General features: G+C 41.4%; 1 protein-coding gene across 1 annotated transcript in view; it reads left to right on the forward strand.

Moving 5' to 3' along the window:
* RORB (RAR related orphan receptor B) overlaps window positions 1–24,548 on the forward strand; it is a 148,681-nt gene that overhangs the window by 81,515 nt on the left and 42,618 nt on the right. The window contains exons 2-3 of the mRNA XM_083464958.1: window positions 21,348–21,433; window positions 24,320–24,461. Coding sequence (XP_083321084.1) covers window positions 21,348–21,433; window positions 24,320–24,461 — 228 coding nt within the window. The remainder of the gene's footprint in view (window positions 1–21,347; window positions 21,434–24,319; window positions 24,462–24,548) is intronic.

Raw genomic sequence — 24,548 nt, forward strand, 5'->3', positions numbered from 1 at the left:
GACTTAAAAAATGGATGCACTCTTTTTGTCGCCGAGCGCAGTCTTGGTCTCTGGGAGCGCAAACAAGAAGTGCTGACAGAGTGATTAAAGTGAAGTTCTTGGCTTCTTGTTTTAGAAAGGTTTGATGTTGTATTTTGTATTATTAATGAGCACAAGACTCAAGATTAGAAACCCAGCAGTGATGCTTTCTTTTGCAGCTGACCTTGCAATCTGGCAGCCAGGGTGCCTTTCTTTTCCCTCCAAAGCTCACTTCAGTCAGAAAGTATCCCCCAAATCAGCTGTAATCATGTGGCTTCCATTCCTATCCACATCACTGTAAATGACAACTCAGATAAGGAAATGCGCAGGTAACTGGTGGGAACAATTTCCTCTGGTTCTGTTGCTTATTTGGATTGCATGTCCACACAGCACATACATTACTTCAGGTGTATCTGCTAGAGGCTTGCCATGATAGCCATCTTCAGATATCTAAAGGGCTATCACATGGAGCAAGCTTGTTTTCTCCTGTCCCGGGGGGGAGGGGGCAAGGAGGGGTAGGCCCAACCAATGGCTTTAAGTTACAAGAAAGGAGATTCTGACTAACCATCAGGAAGGAATTTTCTAACAGTAAGAACAGTGGAAGAGACTCTCATGAGAGATGGGCGACTCTCCTTCCTTGGAGTTTTTCAGCAGAGGTCGGCTGCCCATCTTGTATGGGCTCTTTAGTGGAGATTCCTGCACTGCAGGGGGTTGGACTAGATGACTCTACAGTTCTATGATTCTGTGTCATCACAAAGAGCTTCCAGTGTGGCAGTAGGCATGCATCTAATCTGTGCTTCCCATAGTTTCAGTTTCTGAAATACTTTGATGTGATGGGTACGGCAGCATCAGTTCTCTGGTTGGCTCAGGTTTCAAAAGGGGAAGAAGTCTGGGCCGAAATCAATGGTCTTTTTTCTATTTAAAGGACCCCAAGCGCAGTATTCTCTTTCCAACATTGAGGTTCCAGATTCTTCTGGAACCTCAAAAGTGGTGCATGATCGCCACCCTGTCATAGTCTGCCTCCAACATCTTGTTCTGGAAGGCGTGCCATCAGTGAACACTGGGATATGCAAATCTGCCTATTTCCAGTGCATGTCACTTTTTCACATTTCTACCCATAACTCCATTCCATCCTGACTCTACAGAATGTAATCTGTGAAGTTTCAAGTATACCCACCCACTAAAAATGCATATTTACATTGTATCTTCTTTAAAAATGCATATTTAAAGATGGAGCAGTTCCATGCCAGTTCTGCATTAATTTGTGAATTTAATTTTCTCTCTCTCAAAATACATATTTACACATGTACTGCCCCTCAAAATACATAGAATCACATTTAAATGTGTATTTCCCCCTCAAAATACATATTTTAATGCATGATTTGATCCACTTAAGCTGCTGAGAACTGCATTGCAACATTCGGAGGGGTGTGAAATCCAGTGGATAGCTGAGTTCCAATCTGCACATGAGTCATTTCTTCAGGAATTCATAAAGACTGACTTCTTCAAGCATCCCTAACTGAACACTATATTGCCAATTAGCTATCTTCACTAATAGCCACCAGGAGAGCTAGCCTCCATGTCCCCATGTGAAAATCTGAATGGATGATATGTATTAAATTAGCATAATCACTTACCTTGCTGGATTTACTCCTCCCATTGAGATTGCAGGAGTGTGAATGATGCCATTTGGTTTTAGACTTAGTCAAATCTTCCACAGACACACTCAAAATTCTTTGGGGAAACTCCTGTGTGTATTGCATGTTTGTGTGTCTGTCTTTGACTCTACACCCATGTGAATGATAAAGAATTGCCCAAGTACCAGTCAATTCATTAACGTACAGTTTGCCTATACAACAAGCTTGTGTTGTGTGGTTGATTCTGTTCTACAGTAGTAAACCAGAGATCGGGGGAACCGTGTCTGAAAGGAGTGACTATAGTAGAAAGGTATGAGTTTGTCACACTGACTCTGTTCTTTGCTCTAGCAAATGTTTGCATGGAGGCTGGCCATTCCTGAGTGCCTCTGCAAGTGTCAGACCTACTGACTCAGAGTAGAAGGCATGCCAAGATAAAATATGGCAGTCACTAGGACACTTGTGAAACCAGATGCTATCATGCAGCCTAGTAACAGGAGACAAGCAATGCTGTAGCCAGATTTTATGGATTTGTGAAGAAAATAATTTTTAGAAGTCTAAGGGAGTCCATGTATTTAATTGCTACCTTTATATGCTACTTGCCCTCCAAGGAGTCCGCAGCAACATGGTGGTTCTCCACAACCATCCATTTATCCCTACTTTTTAAAAAAGCAGGGAAGGCATTTGAATCTCCCTTTAATGATCAGTAGTGCAGCTAGAGTGCAACTTTAACCAGTAGTGCAACTTTGGGGCAGGACCCACAGCCCAGGAGGCTCCTAAATGGCCCCCAGGGGTGGAGCCAGGGGTGACGCTGAACACAGCAGCATCATGGCTTCAGTGGCCAGAGGCTCCTCCTCCAAGGGCTCCTGCTGCTGCCACTGGCAGGGGGCCGACCCTCCTTCCCCTCCACAACAGTAGAAGGAGCTGGCCACTGAAGCCACGCTGCACTTGGCTCTGCACTCAGCCTCCTCTGTCCCCTGATTTTTTGGACATGGCAGTAGCCCCCTCCCCAAAATATTGGAGGGCCCTAAAAGAGCTCAGTCCCCAGGAATTGACACCCCTGGCAGCAGGGAAGTCCGTGTGGCCCCAAAGGTTGGGTCACCAGATTAGATTTGCTGATGTACCTTCACAGCCCTGACCTTCAACCAAGACCTTAAGGATCAGGTGGTTATTTATCAACAAAATGCCTTCCCTCTTCCCACAACAGTATGGATAATTTTAGAAGGCCATTTTTGCTCAGCTGCACCATTCATAGGATTCAGGAAAGACATGCTGCCTTGCTTGTTCCTTGGCTGCCAGATGTAATTCCTCAGCATTGACAGAGATCATGCCATAGGCATATTGGTATAGAATTTCATCTAAGCCAGGAGGTAATGTCTCATTTGCTACAACTTAACCTCCTACAAAGACTGAACCTGACTCGCTTTGCTCAAATGTCCCAAGAGCTGCAGCAACTTAGATGTCACAATTACAAGACTTGCAACCGAAACTATTCTTTGCACTTATACTTACAAGGAAGACAGTAAAAAAGGACACTTAGAAGGTTTGTTGGAGTTTGCATGGCTGAAGTAATACAAAACAGCAAGAGATACAGAGAGAGCAAGTCCACAAGTTCATCTGATGACATTCCCTAAGGATAATGCTTGCTTCCCACAATGAAAGCACTTATCTTTTAAAATTGCACAAGGTTTCTAGACATTGCTACTGAATTTCCTTTGGCATACTAAAGTCAGTCAAGGAATGTGCACCCTTCAAGAAAAGTTCTGTAGGTCTTTTTTGAAAGAGAGAGAGAGAGAGAGAGAGAGAGAGAGAGAGAGAGAGGAGGAAGCAAAGGCCAGTTTCGGGTGAAATTAGCACCATTTTCTCATCTTAAGTAGAGCTATGTTCAATTTTACATAGAATTCACTCTGGCCTATGCGGTCCCCTTTAAAGCTTTACTCCGACAGAGATGGGTGCGTTGCCTTTAAAACAGAAGCCTGCAAAAGTCACTCAACTACAGGGAGAACAGACTGGATGTACAGAATTCAGCTAGATCCATGTCCTGCAGTGTCTATATAGAAATGGCTGCAAGGTGCCCTTTTATCTGGTGGGTTATTTTTGACGAACTATGATTATCAATATATGTGTATTTAAAATGATTTTTATTCTATGACAACAAAAATGTCTTTTATTAAAGATGGGCAATGACCCACAAAAGAGAAATTGCTCATTTTATTTCTGAGTCAATATAAATTTACTCCGATCTTGTTCGACCAGCAGTGGTGCTCTGGCCATGGAGACAGGGAAAGAGGGAGATCTCCTCTCCCCCCCCCCTCGTGTGGCACACTAGTAGTGCACCAGAACAAAACTACATTTCCCAAGGGCCTCTGGGCCTAGCATCCTGGAGCACCACCAGCATGCTAAAGAAGGAAAGCCTTATATGGCTTTCCTAGCCATATAAGGACTGCTTAAAGAAACTGGGGATTTGGAGGATGGGGTATAAGTGGTGAATTCATCTCCAGTGTAGATTTTTAACATTATAGCACCCAAGTCTGAGCTTTGCTAGAATTTCTGGTGTATTCTGTGGCATTCTAGCTGGCATCTTATGATTTTATTCATCAAGTTTGATGGTTTTGTTCCCCTTGGTTTATGTTCTTTTTGAACTTTGATGGAATAGATTCCATTATCGGATTTCTCTCTCTTTCTGCCTTGTCCAAAAAAAAGGTTATGCTAAGAGCCATAGCAATTCAGATTGCTAAAGTCTTCCTTGAGGGTATCACATTCATATATTTATATTTATTCATCCAATTTATATCCTGCTCTTCCTCCCAAAGGACACCATGATGTGAGTTGTGTTTATTTTGACTTGTGCTGAGAACCTGCTGGAATTTGGGGCTTCCTTCTTTACACAGAACAAAGAGATATGTGTGTCAGGAGTGCCAACTTGAATAAAATATTGGGGGGCCCAGGTAAGCTCTGTCCCGCATAATCGATCACATGACGCAGCGCACACACACCATTTGAATGGAAATGCACATCGACTTGGGGAGAGGGACAGTGCCATCAGATATTTTATTGGACCTCAGCCCCTAGGAGTTGGTTTCTATGATGTATGTGCTTGCCACACATGCTAATTTTCACACAAGGTAAAAGATTTGCAGGAAATTGCCATGGATATTGTCCACCCATGGTTGTGAAGCCATTTTGCCTCATTCATGGGAGTTGTCTACTCAGCTGGTGAATGTAAGAGGTGAATGAGAGATAGGTGAACTCTTTTTGGATCAATTTGGAATTTTGCTTGGCTCATTGAGGTACAGACTAAAATGGCTCAGGTTATTTATTTTCTCAGATTCCAACATTTGGGGCCCACATGGTCAAATTCCAAATACTGTAACATCATCTGGATTATTTTATTATATTTATCCTCTTACTCTGGCAGATCCATATTTTAAAGCTGCACACCTGAATGGCAAGGCAATTCACTAGGTTTCGAATTTATTTTGGCTATTACTTTGATCAGAGTTTTTGTTTTCTGCTCAGTGTAAAAGTACAAGATGAGACAGTGAACATTAAGGGTTTTTCCCCCTCCTGTGATCAGAATGAAATGTTGCAACAGAGGGAAATTAAACACCAATTATTTTTCAAGTCAGGGAAAATTATGGCCCACAACATCAAAGACTTGTGTTTTGTGAAATAAAAGGGCTATGGCTAGCTCTATTATTTTGCATGTTCGGTAACTCTTCATAGGGAGCTTTTCTTATTAATCAGAAATATAGGATGCCTAGGACTGTAGAATAGGAAATGGAGTTTATGATTATTTGGAAGTTACTCATCTTGAGTTGGAAACATTGTTCTCTAGTCTAAACTTAGGCAACAAAGCTATATATATGAAAACCTGCAAGATTTTCCAAAAAAATATATCTGCTTTTATGATTAATTTTAATTGATCTTATCCGCTGTATGTTTTATGTACACCACTTAAAAGCATCATCAATTAAGTGATATAAAAACAGCTTAAATAAATAAATAAGATTTGCAAGTCAATCTTATATATGCTTACTCTGGAGTAAGGCCCATTGAAGTCCTTTTCAGGCATTATAAAAGCAGAAATGTCAACGTGTGAGAGGGCAGGGGAAGTGAGTGCACTGCTGCCAGGCTCCTCCGTTTCAGTCACCTGACAGTGTGCAGAAAGTGATGGTCTGGAGCAGGGAGCCTTTTGTATCTGTAAGGACTCCTCATGTGTTTCAAACCCCAATTTTCCATACAGTCACCTTCCAACAGTTGAAACAGGCTGAAATGGCAATGAAGAGATGGAAGAGGTAACAGGCTCATTTCCGCTATCCCTCAGGGGTTTACATTTCCCTCTTCATAACCTGCAGTGGGTGCTTGTTCTTAGTGTGTCATTGTGTATGGGATTGCAGCCTCAGTGCATAGCCCTACAGCCATGGACCTCAGCCTTCCAAGGTCAGATCCCACCCTGCAAGGTCAGACCTCTTTTTCCACCTTTGGAACAGAAGGTCTGAACTATCTTGTAGCCACCAGAATTTTCATGTTTAGGATTTTTCAAATAAAACAGAAAACTCTGGCAGAACTGCTAATATATATATTAATATATATATATTATAACCAATAATATATAACCAATAATATAACCAATGCAATTCTGGGCTGCATCAATAGGAGTATAGCATCTAGATCAAGGGAAGTAATAGTGCCACTGTATTCTGCTCTGGTCAGACCACACCTGGAGTACTGTGTCCAGTTCTGGGCACCACAATTCAAGAAGGACACTGACAAACTGGAACGTGTCCAGAGGAGGGCAACCAAAATGGTCAAAGGCCTGGAAACGATGCCTTATGAGGAACGGCTAAGGGAGCTGGGCATGTTTAGCCTGGAGAAGAGGAGGTTAAGGGGTGATATGATAGCCATGTTCAAATATATAAAAGGATGTCACATAGAGGAGGGAGAAAGGTTGTTTTCTGCTGCTCCAGAGAAGCGGACACGGAGCAATGGAGCCAAACTACAAGAAAGAAGATTCCACCTAAACATTAGGAAGAACTTCCTGACAGTAAGAGCTGTTCGACAGTGGAATTTGCTGCCAAGGAGTGTGGTGGAGTCTCCTACTTTGGAGGTCTTTAAGCAGAGGCTTGACAACCATATGTCAGGAGTGCTCTGATGGTGTTTCCTGCTTGGCAGGGGGTTGGACTCGATGGCCCTTGTGGTCTTTTCCAACTCTATGATTCTATGATTCTATGATTCTAATACGAAATACTTGACATCTGGTTGTCTGCAAACATAGCTGGTTTGCCAAAGAAAGTATTATGGCCTGCGTTTTTTTATAAAGAGAAAATAGTAGGGCTTAACAGACAGACTGGGTGTGCCAGCTGGGGCCACAGGCAAATCATTGCACCAGCCTGGAACTTGCACAGCCACTGGGCCACCTGGAGCCCAGTGTCATCATATGACTCATGATGCAGCGGATCCCAGGCAGACTCAACCCCTCCTCACCCCTGGAACGCCACGGAGCATTCTGCAGGATTCTACCACCAAGCATTTCCGCTTCTCCACACACTGAAGGGACAGAAGTGACACGGACATCACCATGTGGGCAGAGGGCATCAAGGCTGCCCCTCTGCCCAATCCACTCTCACTTCTGCCCGGTGCAAAAGGGGTTTGGATTGCAGCCCCAAACATCTAATTTCTTTGTGTATTAGAAAGCAATCCTGCTCACTTCACAACTCTCGGGGGGAAAGAAGAGTTGCTAGTAAAACCCCATTCACCAAGTCATCTCAAATACAAATAACAATCCACAAACTTCAGCTCTTCCACAATTATTATTACCCCACTGAACTAAATGCTGTCACAGTTATGTGGACCATAAATAACGCAAGGTAAGAGCCTAAAGAAGAAGCTTTTATCTATGGTTTCCTCAAGCAGCTTCTTGTCTTGTTTAATGAAATGGCGCAATCTATGCCACTAAGACCCTGCTCATTTAATCCTTTTAATGCAACCTAATAAGACTCCTAATAAGAGTCTTTGAATCAGTACAGGTGCCGTCACCAACCCACAGAGCAACAACATCCTCTAAAGCCAGGGTTCACTTTTTAGGGAGAAAAAATCTCTCTTGGATTTGTCAAAATGTGTGAAAATCAACCTGGCATAAAAACAGATTCAGCTGGTGAGTTTTATTATTTTTATTTTATTTTGCATTTTTTTCATACTGTAGGATTGTCACATGAGGGAATGTGACACTCCTATTTATTATGGTAATTCTACTATCTCAACCATGAACTGGGGAAAGAATTGAGTATGACTGGTTCTTTCAATCATCTTTTACAGAACATTTTGTATTATCTTTATTATAAAAGTTTATTTTTGGTGAAAGCTGTGAATAGATAAACAAAGTAAGGAAAATATTGGGATTTTACTGTGGATTAAATATTATCAAGAAAGATGACAAATCAAATTGACCAGACAAAAATTTTATTCAGATTTTAAGGCATTTTTGATGCAGGAATGGGGAACATGTGAGCTCTTAGACCTTGTTGGACTACAACTTCCATCATGGCTGACCATGGCTATGCTGACTGGGGCTGATGAGATTCAGAGTCCAGCAACATCTGTAGGGTCACAAGCTCCCCAGCCTTGATCTATGGGGTCTAAAGTGAACCTTAGAAATTTGACTAGAACAAGAGATCTCTGGCTTCTCCTAAAGCCATACACAAGCAACTTCATTAGAGCAAAGCAGCAGAACTGCACACACATCATATGTGTGATCTAGACCCTGTAAACATGAACATGGACCCAGCTCTGGAGAGTTTATGCATGGACAGCTCATAGGCATGTGAGTTCTGTGAAGATGTTATGCTGAATGTGTGTAGTCTCTGGTCAATGGGCAGAATACTAATTCTTCTATGTTAATTAATGCTGCGTGATCACATCCCCTGCACAGTTCTCCAGTGTGTGTGTAAAGACGCTCAGGCTCCCAAGCCAGCTTTACCACACCTGTCTGACTCTGCAAAGGTGGTAGATAGTGAAGTCCAAGAGAATCCAGTTAGCTCAGAAGGACAAGAGTCAAACTTGATTTCTGAATATTAATTGTCCCTCTGACAGCCAGGCTTAAGGTTTTCCTATTGCCAGGACTCCTGTTCTTTGGTTGGAATAATTAAGTTGAGGACAGGAAGGGGAGACTGTTCCAACCCAGGATAGCCAAGGAGAATAGTGATGTTAAAATAATCCAAGGGCTCACGTGAGAAGTATTTGCCAATAGTTAAACCATATCATTCTATTGCACTTTTGTAAAATAGTGTTACATTCAATCCTTCAGTGCAGAAGGATTTGGTTTTATATATTAACGACTGTATTTAAAAGGTAGTGGGGGGAAGTTAAATTTAGAATTATGCTCAGATCTTAAGCCGTACTCAGGAATGCTCATTCTTCTATCCCTCCTACTGTCAAAGGATTATAGATGGTGATTTTAGTTAGGGCCTAAAGTTGTTAAAAGCCAGTATGAAATTCTGCAATTGTAGATCTGTAGTGCTCTTGGCCTGCTTAAATGGTGGCAAGTCATTGCCCATTTTAGTTCAAAACTTGCACTCATTTTTAAACATGCTGTTTCATGGCATTTGTTGATGTTGTGACCTTCGGCTGTTTCACACACTGAAGGATTTTACCACTTTGTCTAGGAAATAGTTAGCCAATGCTCTGTGCCCCCATTTTTTATAATGAAAAATCCCTGCCATCTATCCCCTCAACCATGCAGGTAACATCACTTGTGAAGTGGGCATTCTATGTCACTGCTCAACTGTGCAGACTTCCAGTTTTTGTCACCTTCCTCCTCCATTCTGACCGACCATTTGTCTGAAATGTCCAGCAAGTGACATTATCTGTGTGGTGTAGGGGATGAACTGGACACCCACATTTATTCCTGCACATTAAGTCTTCCTGTGGCCCTGGGCAGCAATAACCGACTCTTTGTACACCCTCATTGCTGCCATGGTGTGCCCTGCATAGGCAGAAAGCTGGGGCCAAGTGCAGATTCCTGAAGCATATTCGCAGTGAGTGTTCAAGGATTATGGGAGTTGTAGCCAACAACATCTGAAGGTCCACAGATCCCCCATCCCTGACTTAGAGGACACACCACTAGGGGAGTTGGACAAGAACTTCATTGTTTGTTTCTAACAAGAATGGAACAGTAGCAGGAAAGTCCTGGCTCAACCAGTTAAAACTAGTCACCTACTAACTAGACTTTATGATGAAGATTTCAACATATCTCCCTGCTTTTGTTTACTGCAGGGGTGCAGGACCTTTGACAACCTGAGAGTCACATTCCCTCCTGGTCATTTTACTTTGGAGCACATGCCAGTAGTGACTAGGGCCGGAGGCTAAAGGAGGTGGAGCAAGGGATGTGACTCTACCCTTTGTACAGAAAGGTATATTTCAACCTCACAGAAACTGAGGTATCTTTCTTTCTTTACACACCCACACACCCCTTCCAATCCTTCCAATCCTTCATTCAGGCAAGCAAAAGGCATCCACAAAGTCCAAAGGACACATTCTAGCAAGACAAAAGCACTCAAGGAGCGAGCGGAGCAGGAGAAGGCATGTGGTCTGGGATGGGGGCATGGCCAAAGAAGGGTCCTCGGGGTTGGAGAAGAAGGACTGGTTCCCCACCTGAGCCTGCGGTTCCCCACCCCTGGTTGAAAGAAACAAATACTGAATCAGTACTGTTGAAATCCTAGGTGATCTTTAAGGCTTCCAAATAACTCAACCAGAGTGAGGGCTCATCCAGACTTCCTTAGGTGCTGTACTTCCCAGGCACCAGTCCATGCTTCATAGCCAAGCATTGTTGTTTTCCTGTCAAGACAAACAACACCAACACAGAGCTTTAAAGCCTAGAACTCTGTGTATGCAACAACAGCAGCAAGAATACTTATTGCGAAATATTGGAAGACACAAGATTTACCCACCAGGGAAGAATGGCAGATGAAGTTGATGGACTACATGGAATTGGCGGAAATGACTGGCAGAATCCGAGACCAGGGAGAAGAAGACTGGAAAAAGTTTAAAGACTATTTACAGAAATACTGTAAAATTCATGAATGTTAGAAAAACGTTGGAATGAAGTTATATGGCTTTAGTAGAAACGCTATAAGGAACTAAGTATAAAAAGATTAATAGAGCTTTAAAGGAAAGAATAAGGTTAGAATGTGTTAAGACAATTATAGGATAGAAAACAGAGAAAGATGGGAAGGAATTGCTGAAACAATTAACAGAAGTGGAATACAAAAAGGGAGGCGTGAGGAGGTCGAGGAAATAAGGGAAAGAAAGACAAGATGTTGAAATTGGATTGTGTTTTAAATGGTTTTTGTTTTGTTTTGTTTTGCTTTGTTTGTTTTTTATTTTTGTATTGTATTGTATGTTTTTTTCTTTATGGTTTTTTGTAGTGTTGTGCTGAATTTGTTGGAAAACTAATAAATATTTTTTTTTAAAAAAAAGCCTAGAACTCTGCATAAAAACATGGTGCAAAATGAAGTTTGGATGAACCCTGGGTGGCGTTCTATGTAGTAAGAATACAGTGGTACCTCGGGTTAAATACTTAATTTGTTCTGGAGGTCTGTTCTTAACCTGAAACTGTTCTTAACCTGAAGCACCACTTTAGCTAATGGGGCCTCCCGCTGCCGCTGTGCCACTGTTCTCATCCTGAAGCAAAGTTCTTAACCCAAGGTACTATTTCTGGGTTAGCGGAGTGTGTAACCTGAAGCATATGTAACCTGAAGCATATGTAATCCGAGGTACCACTGTACTGTCAGTCTTCCTATCCGCAGTCTGGAAACTATCAGTAGTGTAGATCCAGAATTTAAACGGTGAAATACAGGAGTTTCAAAATTTTCTTCACAGTTCATACTCGTACCCTGACTCCCTGCTTGTTTGAGCTAGTGGTAATATCCAGAATGACCATAATTCCTCTGCCATAAACTTGATTGCATTGTCTGTGACAAGTCCACCTGATATGCCAAAGCGAACAAATTTAGATGTCCACTATTGATACTCTTTGGTTGTTATGGGCTGTGGTACAACAATACAGTTTCCTTTTGTTATTAGGCCTTCCGATTCATTGTCATCAAAATATTGAATACAGTGTACCTCGGGTTACAGACGATTCAGGCTACAGACTTCACTAACCCAGAAATAGTACCTCGGGTTAAGAACTTTGCTTCAGGATAAGAATAGAAATCGTGCTCTGGCTGCATGGCAGCAGCAGGAGGTCCCATTAGCTAAAGTGGTACATCAGGTTAAGAACAGTTTCAGGTTCAGAATGGACCTCCAGAACAAATTAAGTTCTTAAGCCGAGGTACCACTGTAGCTTTTTTCATCTTATTATGCCGATTTTCAAATGCTGGTAGAGAAACAATGCCATATTAGGTTAAGGGCTGGTTAACTACCAAAATATTTTTTCTCTTTTTTGTAATGTATATAATTTGCTTTTTTGTTGTTCTGTTTTGTTTTCTACATGGGTATTATTGTTGCTGTTTTTTGTGTCTTATCTTACTCTGTGCACTCGTAATTATGTAGTTTTTATTTTTCAATAAAAAATAAAAAGAGTAACATCACACAGTATAAATAGAAGCCTTGACATCCTACTCTAACGAGTAACCATCAATTGCATTGTGGGGCTTAGGACAAGGTATCTGCCATGACCAATTTTTTTCATAGAACATACTTGACTACCGGGGTGAATCTCATTATTAGATGTTCACATTGTAATGGTACTTGACTCAAATCTTTTCTTCTGCTTAAGGTCACTGAAGATTTATGGTCTGTGAGGAAATAAGCTGGACCACATCGGTATCTGTAAAAGCTGTAGTAACACTCAGACTAGTTCATAGCTGCTTGCATCAGCACTAACCATTGTGGGCTTGTTGACATCACAGAACTTTATTGGAGATCAAGTCCATTTTTCATGAAGGTAGCCTCATGTTCTAATCCTCAAACCCAGGACATGTTGGGTTTCAGTAACAGGCTTATTGCCTCTATTGAACTGTCTTGCAAATATCAACCTATATAGATCACCATTCTGAGAGAGAGCACCTCATTTCTGTAATGTTAGGTTAATTGATATTTTCGGGTCCCTTATGACTTGGAGCTTTTCTGAGAGTGGTTTTATTGCATGTTGTGTGATCACTCTATTTCACCATGGTAAGAAATTAATTTCTCCTTGTTTCACTTGTGTCCAGATTCATAGAGCATATTCAAGATGACAGATAGTGTTTTGTCATGGTATTTCATTGATGTGCCATGAAAACAGTGGCTCCTTTTATGCCTCCAAGGAGTTCTGCCATTTTTCTGTGAAAAATCTCAAGAGCATTGTGATTCCAAATGGCAAACAATGATAACAAGAGGTCCCAAAAAGTGTGAGAAAGATAGTCAGTTTAGTGCTTTGCTTTGCCAAAGGTGTTCACTACAAACTACTTGAGGCATCAACTTTGGAAAGTTCTTCAGCTCCTGTTGCTTTTGAGAGAAAGTCCTTCAGTATGGAAAGTGCATATTTTTCTCTGATAACCTATAAAAATCAGATGCTGATGACTGGGACAACTGGTGCAAACCATGAGGTTGGTTAGGCAAGTTCCTTAATTATGTCAAACTCCTTCATCTTTTCTAGTTCCATTTCCACATGGTGGGGTAACAGAATGGTGTGTTTCTAGTAGTATTCTGCATAGTTTGGTACTAAGTCTTGAAACAATGTACACCTTTAGGTCACTGTCTCCAAATTTAACATCTCCTATTTTTCAAAAGTCCCATTCTGAGAGCTAATCTTCAACTGAGATTATATTGCAAACATGATGAACACTAACTGCTCCTCTTTATAGATTGTTTCTGTGTTATAGCATCATAAAGCAGTGTAGGGCATCCCCTGGGCTGTGTAAAATGGTTTGTGCCTTGTTAATATCTGGAATGCTGTGAAATAACTGTGACAACACCTCCTCAATTCATCTTGAAATTAATGACAGTCCCACAAATAGTTAGGTTTGTTCTTCATGGAGCGTAAATAACAAAATAATGACATCTAAGAAGAAATTGGCATTAATTGCTGTGGTCACACACTGTACCGTTTGGACATGATACATGATAGCAAAAAAAAAAATTGAACCGCCCTGAGACCTCCAGGTATAGGGCAGTATAATAATAATAAAACTCCCTTTTTTTGAACATTTCCTGCACATTGTGAACATATTCCACTTGCAAAGGATGAGTCTTTTCCCATCATACTACTTTTAAAATAGATTGTTTTCTGGGCTTTCTTTTGTGCAGCGTTTGCAGATATTTGAGCAAAGAATTTGCCCTTTACAAGATATGTGCTCCTTCCAGTGTTATCTCTGTCATGTCATTCCCAAGTTCTATTTGTTCCCTGAGCTGTCTGGTAATCAGCCCTGATTGCCTTCCCACCTCGATGGCTTTGTGAAGGGTTGATTCTTGGGGGAAAGGTATTGGGTTGGCCCTGTGGGTTGGGGATAGATGTATCTTGTCTGTAAAGCACATTAATATAAACATGTTTACAAGCACAAAAGCAGCACACAACTTGCTATATCACTCCAGCTACTTTGGTGTATTTTGAATGGTAGAAACATATTGTCAGACAATTTTCCAATATATATTTAACCAAAAGAACAAACCGTGTGTTGGCTTTTATGTAAATGGAGAAGCAAGCTGTTGCAGAATAAATGACTACAACATATAGCAAACACATAGCAAAGTCTCCAGGTGTGTGTGTGTGTGTGTGTGTGTTGCTGGGAGTTGTGGGCGTTATCCCTATTTTGAAACTTGGAGGGAAATGTGTCACTAGGAAATTTTAGTACGCCAAGAGATCATTGTATTAAACAAATTTGGGAAGAAAATTTATATATAGAAGACAGCAAATAATTTGGTTTGTAAATAGAAATGTCATATTGCATACTTTTCGTTAAGATTGCAGGTACCTAGAAATATATGGAACACTTTTTGGAGGGGAGGAGGGACAAGGAGTAAAATGTAATGTCTACACAACCCCCTCCTCCTTATGTCCTGAAAAGTGTGGCCCTTACTACTTTACTGTGTGGTCATCATTACTACTTAGAGACAGCCATTCCCTGGGCAGCTTTATATAACACCAGCTAAAGCTGCTGGAGATTATGTGCAGAACATTGAATCTGATGAGCTCAAATATGAGATGGCCTGCACTAGCATAATATTTGGGATTACAGTCGTAATCTCTTTAGGGAAAGTGTGCTGTATCAGGGAAATGGTATCTTGAATCTCTGAGGCCTAGTGGGTTTGAAGAACAAATAATCTTATGTTTATTTTGCAGCAATGTCTTCTGTCACCGTAGCCATTCTAAACTCGCATTTCTTACTCCCCATTCTCTTTTGTTAAGGGTTCAGAACATAGCTCCCATCATTTCATTCAGTAAACATGTTTAGCCCAGAAACTCAAAAGTAAATGCAGTTTTAGGGATGCAGCTATTTATTACTTAATATATAAAGTAAAAACTAATGGCCAAAATTTAAAAAAAGGAAAGCTGTGAAGCTAGGTCATGAACCCAGCAGGGATTCAGTTTTTTCCCTGGACAGCAACCTTCCAGTGCCACATGGCAAACTGCTTTTAAAAGGGATTTCCCAAGCTGATTTATGATAGGGGTTTGGCATCAAAAAAACTCCACTGGGCAATGGTTAGGGGTGTAAGAAGGCATAGGTTTTCATTCCTGACCCATGTTTGTCAGGATATTTGTTACTGCAAAGAACAATGGCAAATACCGATTTATTTGTTGCAACTAGCACGTTCTAGTCCCATTTCCATTCCCGTCCACTGTGGCTGCTTCCTGTGTGAGACTATGCATAATGGTACATTTTTTAAAAAGCTGGCTGTCATCTGTAGTGTTCCAGTGAGGCTTTCTTCTCTTACACCCATTGTTGGCTGAGCTGCTGTGACATCCTGAAAATGCTTGCAATAATTGGCTACAGTTATGTTGAATATACCAAGTGGCTTTGGGTTTGTTAAAAAATCACCTTGTTGCACAGTTCTCTGAATCACTTTTTATAGAAACAATCTTCACCATGCCTAGTTGCAAGAGGCACCAGCAGTGGCTGGATGTCAAACAATTTCAAAGCCTCCATACAGGGGTGCCAACTTGAATAAAATATTGGGGGAGCCCAGGTAAGCCCCACCCCACATAATCAATCACACGACAGGGCACACACACACAACCCATTTGAATGGCAATGCCCATCAATGGGGGGGGGCAGCCCCCTTAAGTATATTATTGGGATGTGTGTGCAAAGGGACCTTGACCTCTAACACTTGGCACTTTATGCCTCCATAGGTACCAAACACTAAGTACCTGGTTTTGTGGATTCTGGCAGTGGTAACTGATAAAAGGGAAATAATTGGTCCTGATCAAAATAGGTTCCAGCCAGTCCTTACCAAGACTGTTCCTAACAGGTCTCTTTTTTTTCATTTTCCATTTTTGCGAACATCTTAGCGCAAGGAGTAGCAAGTTACAAAGGGACTTGAATAGAGGTTGCATGAATGAAAGAGCCATAGAAAGAGCAACAATAAGCTTTTCCAGATTCTGAGCTTACAACTTTAGATCCCCCCTCATGTGGGGAGAGTCTTTGCACACAAACAAGCTGTAGGTATTTAGCCCTTCTCTATACAGTATCTGTGACTTGTATCTCCCCTCGCCCTGACTGTTTAGGGCAGTCTTCTCCAACTACAGCTCCCATCCTGGCCTGTCTGGGGCTCATGGGAGGTGGAGTCCAAAACATCTGGGGGGCACCAGGGGTGGGGAAGGCTTGTGTAAAGAGATACCATGTGAGGTTTGTAGGCTGTGTGCAGAAATGTGGATGAATACATGAACAAGGTCAAGGGTGAGGCCAGTGGGCCAGGACTGCCAGCCTCACCCGCACGTTGCTTGTCTCTGCTCATGTCATCTGTGCAGGGCTCGAGCATTTTATTAATGATCAATATGTCCTCAGAACAGGGCTTAATTATTGAATAAAAGAGCAGTCAGATATATTTATATATGTTATATTTGCAAGTATTTTTCTAACAACATTGTCACAACAGATGACAGAGGTGGAAATATATCTTCCACACAGACAAGTCCACAGAATCAAGATCACAAGCAGAAGTTAAGAAGGCAGATCACACCAATATTTATGGCAAATTTTCATATTTCAATGTGGCATTAGAATGGCATAGACCTGCAAAACATGATTGAAACTTTAAATGTGGCAAACCTGGTAAGGGAAACTCATTTTTTGACCACCCTGGAAAGAAAGATCCACAGGTTGTATTATTTTGTCAGTTATTTGACTGCCTGCATGAGGAAGTGTGGCAAGCTTTGAAAAAAGAGAGGGAAAGCTAGTTCTAGAGTGTCGAACAAAGCTGCAATGTGAACGAGGTGTAGGAGCTGCTGACAATCATTAAATCTGCAAAGGAAACCTGGTACACTGGGTGTTAATTACAGTAATTCAAGATGTTTCTGAGAATACACAAGCTTCTTTTTCTTCAGGCCTGTACAATTAATTGATTTGAGTTTTCTGTTACAAGTCCTTAAACTGTCCTGCTGTCTGTTAGACAAAAGAGGAGTGCCTATGAGAACGCCATCAAGTCTGCATTTCCCAACATCTTGAAATCTCTTTTCTCTAGGCTAGTGAGGATGCCTGTTTCGTGAGCTATCACAGTCATCAAGTATGTTTCCCCCTCTTTTTTATTAGTAACGGAAAGAATCCGGAGCCATTTGTCCTGCACAGCATTAGGTACGTCCAAGTGGCTTTAACTGGAAGGATGAGAAATGCAACTGTTCCAGCATTTCCAGTTAACTGCTGTCAGAGCTGTGTAGGAGGGAGCTTCAGCCAAACCTTGTCCCTCAGTTCACATGGTTGGTGTGGTGTTTGGCACATAGCCACTAGATGGCGGTGGGTAGGGGGACCTGACTGTTCAATCAAGAGAAGGAACTCCAGCTGTTGTTACAGTGCATCACAAAACCCAAGTGGCTCAACCTTAGAACTGAGAGAATGGGGGCAAAGGCAGCTGGAAGCATATAAACTTCACTGGCAGCTTTCCTGCAGCAATGCACATTCTGCTAGAGCACTTGGCTGTGCACCATAATACTTGACAAGCAGTGTAAGATGTTGACATCTAGAAAGGCTGCTTCTCTTACACTTTCACCTGATAGACCCTTCCTTAAAAAGGGTCACAAGTGGCGTTACCATCAATTTCCTTCTCTTCTGTTTGCTGTCTTTGAGTTCACTCAGGGTGTATTTAGACATTAGGAAAACTTCATTATTTTTCCTGATTATAATGCTAGTGCACCTGTCACAGTTTCCTTCCACACTGCAGTACCTTTTGTGTTATGGAACTGTGCCTTTTTGACCAATATGACCGTGTCCTGCTAAATTTCATTCACACCAGGGGCATGGTGTGAAACAACTGACATATTGGGCAATGTCACTACTTTCCCTTGCTTTCTGCGCATGCTTCTGTCCCCCCATGATTCCCCAATGAAAACAGAAGGAAAGAACTGGATTCCAGTCTATTGCCCAAAATTTTGTCACTTACTCCCGCAATTTTCAAGGTTAAGGGAGCTGTAAACCAATATTTTATTGGAATCCAAAAACATGAAGATGAGTGCAAACATGCACTATATGTAATTCATTTTCTGATAGTGGCTTTTGTGTCACGTGAAAGCTTAAATATCATGCAGACATTAAGGAAACTCTAAGGAAAGAAATGGAATAAACTGCCATGTGAATGCAGCCTCAGTCCCACATTCACGTGGAGATAGTATTTGAGCGGGAAGCATGAATGCACGCAGCAAACATAGTGCAGTGAGTCCTGCAATCCTAACAAGCACATGGAAGGAATTTAGCAGTTCTGTCCAGTATGCAAACCAGTCCTGAGGAGCTTTTTAAAAAATACAGTACCTCTGGTTACGAACTTAATTTGTTCCTGAGGTCCATTCTTAACCTGAAATTGTTCTTAACCTGAGGTACCACTTTAGCTTATGGGGCCTCCCGCTGCCGCCACGCAATTTCTGTTCTCATCCTGAGGTAAAGTTTTTAACCCGGGGTACTACTTCCGGGTTAGCAGAGTCTGTAACCTGAAGTGTTTGTAACCTGAGGTGTTTGTAACCCGAAGTACCACTGTATGTGCATGTTTCATATTGCATGGTCAGTTTCTGTTTCCTGTCACAGAATTAGTCAAAGTGATAAACCTGTCTCACAGACTGGGGAGGAGAGTAGTGTGGCTTCAGTATAGCCATGATACTGTGTTATTCATTCTTTTTTTAAAATGAAAAGCTGCGGAAGAATTGTGGCTAGATGTGTGCTCCAGAGCAGGAATGTAGGAGTGCCCATTCAGTGTCTGGTTTATTTTTAAAAAAGATAAATATAGAAAATCTTCACAAAATGGTGATGCGTTGTGATTGGAGTAGGTAGCATTTGTCATTCATTCTTTTTTAAAAAACAAATCCATGCATTGGTACTCCTATGTTAGTGCTGTGTAGTGGAGATAATCTGGACAGATTAAAGCAATACAGAATAAATTACTGCAATCCAAAATTTTGATAATTTATTTAAGTACACCCAAGGGTTTGGCCACACCCAGAGGTATGTTTGATTCTCTGTCCTCTGGTCATCAGCCTTCACCTTCCTATTTCCCAAAAGCCAGATCACAACCTGCTTTTGAAAGTTCTGCCATTGCCAAAGCTGCTTGTGATATCACAAGTGAGGCTGCTGCGTAAGAAACACAAGCCTAACTCTCCCTTGCAAGCATTAACCTAGTTGGACCGTTCTTTGCATCTCAACGTGATACTCTCAGCAGGCATATGAACAAATGTTCTGGGTTTGTGTGCTTAAAAAATAAATAAATTGTAAGCGTTTTACAAAAATTACATGTTTTTCAGAAATTCTCAGCTCAGCTCCCCAAAGTAGCAGTTCTTGAAACATATCATATATCATGTTATCAGGCATTTTTGGTGTCTCAGTCCATGCATGGTGCAGTTTGAAAAGCACGTTCCAAGAGCTCTTGCAGAAGCTGCTGGACCACAGAGATTACCAGGGCTTCATTCTGTATCCACACACTTCCCTCTGTTGCTTCTCTGGAGGAAACAGAATTTCTGCTCCTAGATGCAATGTGCTAGAGCTTGTTCTACCTATTTGCACAATACTCTACAAATGCTGCATCGCAAGAGTATTTCTGATGCCTGGAACATGTGTTGCATGAACAAGTGAAAAAGCTGCTTGTTTCCCAAGGAATCTGTGAATAGCTGTCTTCTGGAAACCAGCTTGTAATTCATTTGTTTGTAGTGAAATTGTTCATTTCTATACATCTTCATATAAATCATTTGTGGCTGTGGCATATTGAATAGCCCCAAAGTAATCACTGCTAAACTCTCATCATACATCATGCTTAAATTGTGATGTATTTTGTAAATTATGTAAAACATAATTAGCTTTTTTATGTGCACTTTTTGTAGAACAGCCAGTTTGCTTGACTGTACAGCAGGGCATCTTGAGATTTCTTTCTTATATACAGAAGGGTTCTTGATCCATATCTCTGAATGTGTTCAACTGACAGTCCTTAGAGCTGACATGTATATAACTTATTGGCATGGTGAAATCTGTACGTGGTGAGCCTTTTCACCTCACTGCATATTTTCCCCCACCCAAAAATCTGGAGACAGTCCCATACATTCACAACTTCCCTTCAAATCTGTGGCCCACTGGAAGTTGCAGGACCAACTCCCATCACCCTCAGCTAGTATGACCAGTGGTTTGGGGGTGGGGGTGGGGCTATAGTTCAGTTTCTCCACCCATGGTTTAAATTGTCCCTTACTTTATAGAGATACTTCCTGTTTTACTCTCTTAGTAAAAACTATGTTCACCATAAATACTGGTAATTGGCTGAAATAAGTTCACCATAGCTGTGTGGTTCACATGAATTACTTTATGGCCAGATATATAACATTCACTATGTGATTATGTGGTAAAATGAGCCGTTTACCACATTGAAAACCAGTATGTGATCTGGTACTTATTGAGAGATAAAGGATGGGGGAAATGGGATCTCCCTAGCTTTCAAAATGCAGTCAGTCTTGCTGTTTGGATGCACCAATCTGTATATGCTTATGGAAACAATGAATTCTTTGTTGCCTCTATCAGTCATATGGAGTTTCATGAAAATTTTAGATAACTACGGCTTGTATTTGTGATCATATGATATGAACTGCACCGTGTCAAGAGCAATTGAGGACTTGTTATTACACAGTACATTATCCAAGGGTGTGGGAGAGGTCAAGATCACTGCCTGCAAAATTATTAGAAGGCTGATGAGAAGCGAAAGACTAATTTGTAGAGGAGAAGAATGGATTTTCATGAGGTATAATTAACAAAAGGAGAAGTCTGACTTAATGTCATGATAAGTAAATTCAGGGTGAAATCTGTGGAGCACCCTCTCAAGGGGAATGGGAGTAGCTTGATAATGTGAGCTCATTAAAACCAAACTATATGAAAGGTTTGAGAACTTACATCAGTGTAGGATACAATTTCACAGTCACTTGTTATGGCTAGGCAGGAAAAGGGCTTGTCCATCTGTTTCTTCCATGATGCAAAATTAAGGAAGAAAGAGAGAAAATTGTATTGTCAAGCATGCACTAATTCTTTGTTTCTTTTCTAGCACAAATTGAAGTGATACCATGCAAAATTTGTGGTGACAAGTCTTCTGGAATACACTATGGAGTCATCACATGTGAAGGCTGCAAGGTATGAGACATGTGTGTGTGTGTGTGTGTGAGAGAGAGAGAGAGAGAGAGAGAGAGAGAGAGAGAGAGAGAGAGAGAGAGAGAGAGATCTGTATTCTGTGCTAGTTTTCGTCATTTCTATAATTATAAGCTGTCATATATGCTTTCAATAAGGACCAATATTTTGTACAAAATATCGCCTTCTTGATGTTGCCTTCTTGACTTAGCAATGAAATTATACTCTAAATGCTGCTGTGTTTGAATTTTGGAATTATCTGTACTAGCAACTATTTGAACTAAACACTGATAGTTCAGTATAGAAGTTTCCTAATTAAAAATGTTTTAAATTTACATGGATCTTCCACTTTTTCCTAGTTAACGTGAAATAAATTCTGTCAGGGAACTTCCAGGTTGCAGGTCGTTATTCATGAGGAGAGAGCTTAATCACAAAACCAAATCTGGAGACATGCTCAGCTCATACCCTCCAACACTTCTCCGATGAAAATAGGGACATCCTAAGGAAAAGTAGGACATTCTGGGATCAAATAAGAAACTGGGACAACTTCTCCAAATCAGAGACGTCCCTGGAAAATAGGGACACCGAGGGTCTGTCAGCTCAGTGGCTTAGCTCAGCACAGTATTGGAGCAAAAGGAACTGGGGAAGATTTTGTGAGCTCTTCTCTGGGAGTCCACACAATCAAAGTCTGGTTTACCACGTCGTGTGAACCAGGCCTTTATATGAATAAGTGGAGGAAGCAGCAGGTTCCACATTAAGAGTCCCTGTACAGCTAGCTATATGCACTTCCTCACAATTAGCCCAAAGAGGTATGTGAAAAACATTTTTAAAATGCCGGTATGTAAGGCTTTATTAATGATCATTAGTGATGTCAAAAAATTCTGATGAAAACAGAAAAGACATCGGAAACTGTCAATGTTTGCTTATTCATCCAATGTCCAGAATAGAAATCAATCCAGCATATATGATTGGTATTTTCTGCAACTGTTTGTGTCTGCAAATGCTACATAATGATATATACCTGAGGACATTTTTTCCAATTTGCATTGTGGAATATCCAATTTTCATTCACTGAAATGAATGGTGTGGAGTCATTTAATAATAAACTGATTAATTGTGCAGTTAATTATGTAAATGTCACCATAGCAAATAGTGAGACAAATAATATGTTTTCTGTCAGACACCCTGCAGAATAGAAGCTGTGCAGCCTGGGACGGACACAGGGCAGGCGGGGCCTCCTCACCTCCCTAGGGATCATATGGAGAAAGAAAATATGTTTAGGTACATCAAAAGGGATTTCAGTACCATCCAGCTCAAGCTTAGAACAGAGACTTAGGCTGCCGTCTTAGACACCCTCCAGGAATTCTGGACTGCAGCTCCCACCTATGGACCATTGCCCAAGCTCGCTGGGGTTCATGGCAGTCATGGCCCAAAACATCCGGAGATCACCAGGTTGTGGGAGGCTGCTGTCTGCACTTGCCTGAGACTTCCATTTGCCTAGGATTGCATTGCTAAGCAAGAGTTTCCAGTCTGTCCAACTATTATGATAAATATATGGATTCACTCTCTTTGAAAACGATAACATTATTTTCTAGCCAAACCCCCAAAACGCTTTGAATAAAGGTGTCTTATATTGACCAGTGATCCATGGAAGGTGCCTGGCAGCCATTCTCAAGTATCCTGGCCAAACAACATTTCTCATCCTCATTGGAGATGCTGAGGAGGACAGACCATGCACGAAACATGCCCTTCCTTTAAAATGTACATTTGGCCATCTGCCAGCACCATCAGAACTGAAACAATTCCCATCCTGATGCTGCTGTGATTTGTGATGGTCATAGCGCTGGATTAGCCTGATTGATACAATCATTTAAAACCCAGCATAAAGACGATCAGGAGCAAATCTGGCTTTGAGCAGAAAGGGAGTTCTTGGCCTTCAGAGGCAATTGAACCAGCCAGTGCTGCTCCAAGGCTCAGTCCTGTTTAGATGTGATTAGCATTAATGGCTGCCTTTGTGTGTGCCTTGTGGGCTGGTGATCCCCCTCAGCCCTGCTGCATGGAGACAGCTCATGGAGATAAGGAGAAGCTCTCCCACTTCAAGCAGGTTTAACCCTATTGTTTTTGAACTGGTTTTAAAAGTATCAGATCAATTAGCCTAATCTCTTCTGCTGCAACCCTGATGGGGTGGGGAGGGGAGGGGGCAAAGTACCAGCTTTCATTTCAATTGTAATTATCGATATGTTTTAAACAGATTTTATATATGTATCTCTATTTAAATCTATTGATGTTTAATTGTATTTTAATTATTAATTTTTTTCTGTTTTTAGTGTTCTTGTTTTAATCTGCAAGCTGCCTTGAGTCTAGTCAGGGGAAAAGGCAGGGTATGTTGGTTGTACTGTGGTGCTGATCATGCCAAGGTTGCAGGTTCGATCCCTGAATGGAACAGCTGCAGATTCATGCATTGCAGGGGGTGGACTAGATGATCCTCAGGACCCCTTCCAACTCTACAGTTCTATGAAATTGATGGTGGTGGTGGTGATATTACAGAGGGAACTATTTCAGGGTTCCTCCCTAACTTTTACTTTGATTGGGTATGGAGTTCCCTCTATGGCACATGCAGAAACGACCTTCCTGACCCACTATTAGTCTCTTCCACTCAATCCGCTGGAACCTTTCTTTGCATGCAGGGGAAGTCTCTCACTCACTGAGGGTTTGAGAAATTAATATAAAATAGATACCACACTGGCTAGAGGTTGGTATGCAAAGAGAATCTCATGATGATTTTCATTATCTTTATGACTTTTCTTGCACATAGCAAAAGCAGCATTTAGAAAGTACGTTACACAATGTCATTGAATCAAGCTCTCTCTCTCTCTCTCTCCCCCCCCCCAGGGATTCTTTAGGAGGAGTCAACAGAACAATGCCTCATACTCCTGCCCAAGGCAAAGAAACTGCTTAATTGACAGAACCAACAGAAACCGTTGCCAACACTGCCGACTTCAGAAGTGTCTTGCCCTAGGAATGTCTCGAGATGGTAAAGAGCTTACTTCCTGCTTCCACAGATCAGTCCTTTGAAACTCATTGCGCTCTGCTTTTCACTCCCGACAGAGAGGCATCTTGC

The sequence above is a fragment of the Podarcis liolepis genome (assembly GCF_965112155.1).
Source record: "Podarcis liolepis genome assembly, chromosome: 11".
Classification (NCBI taxonomy): Eukaryota; Metazoa; Chordata; class Lepidosauria; order Squamata; family Lacertidae; genus Podarcis; species Podarcis liolepis.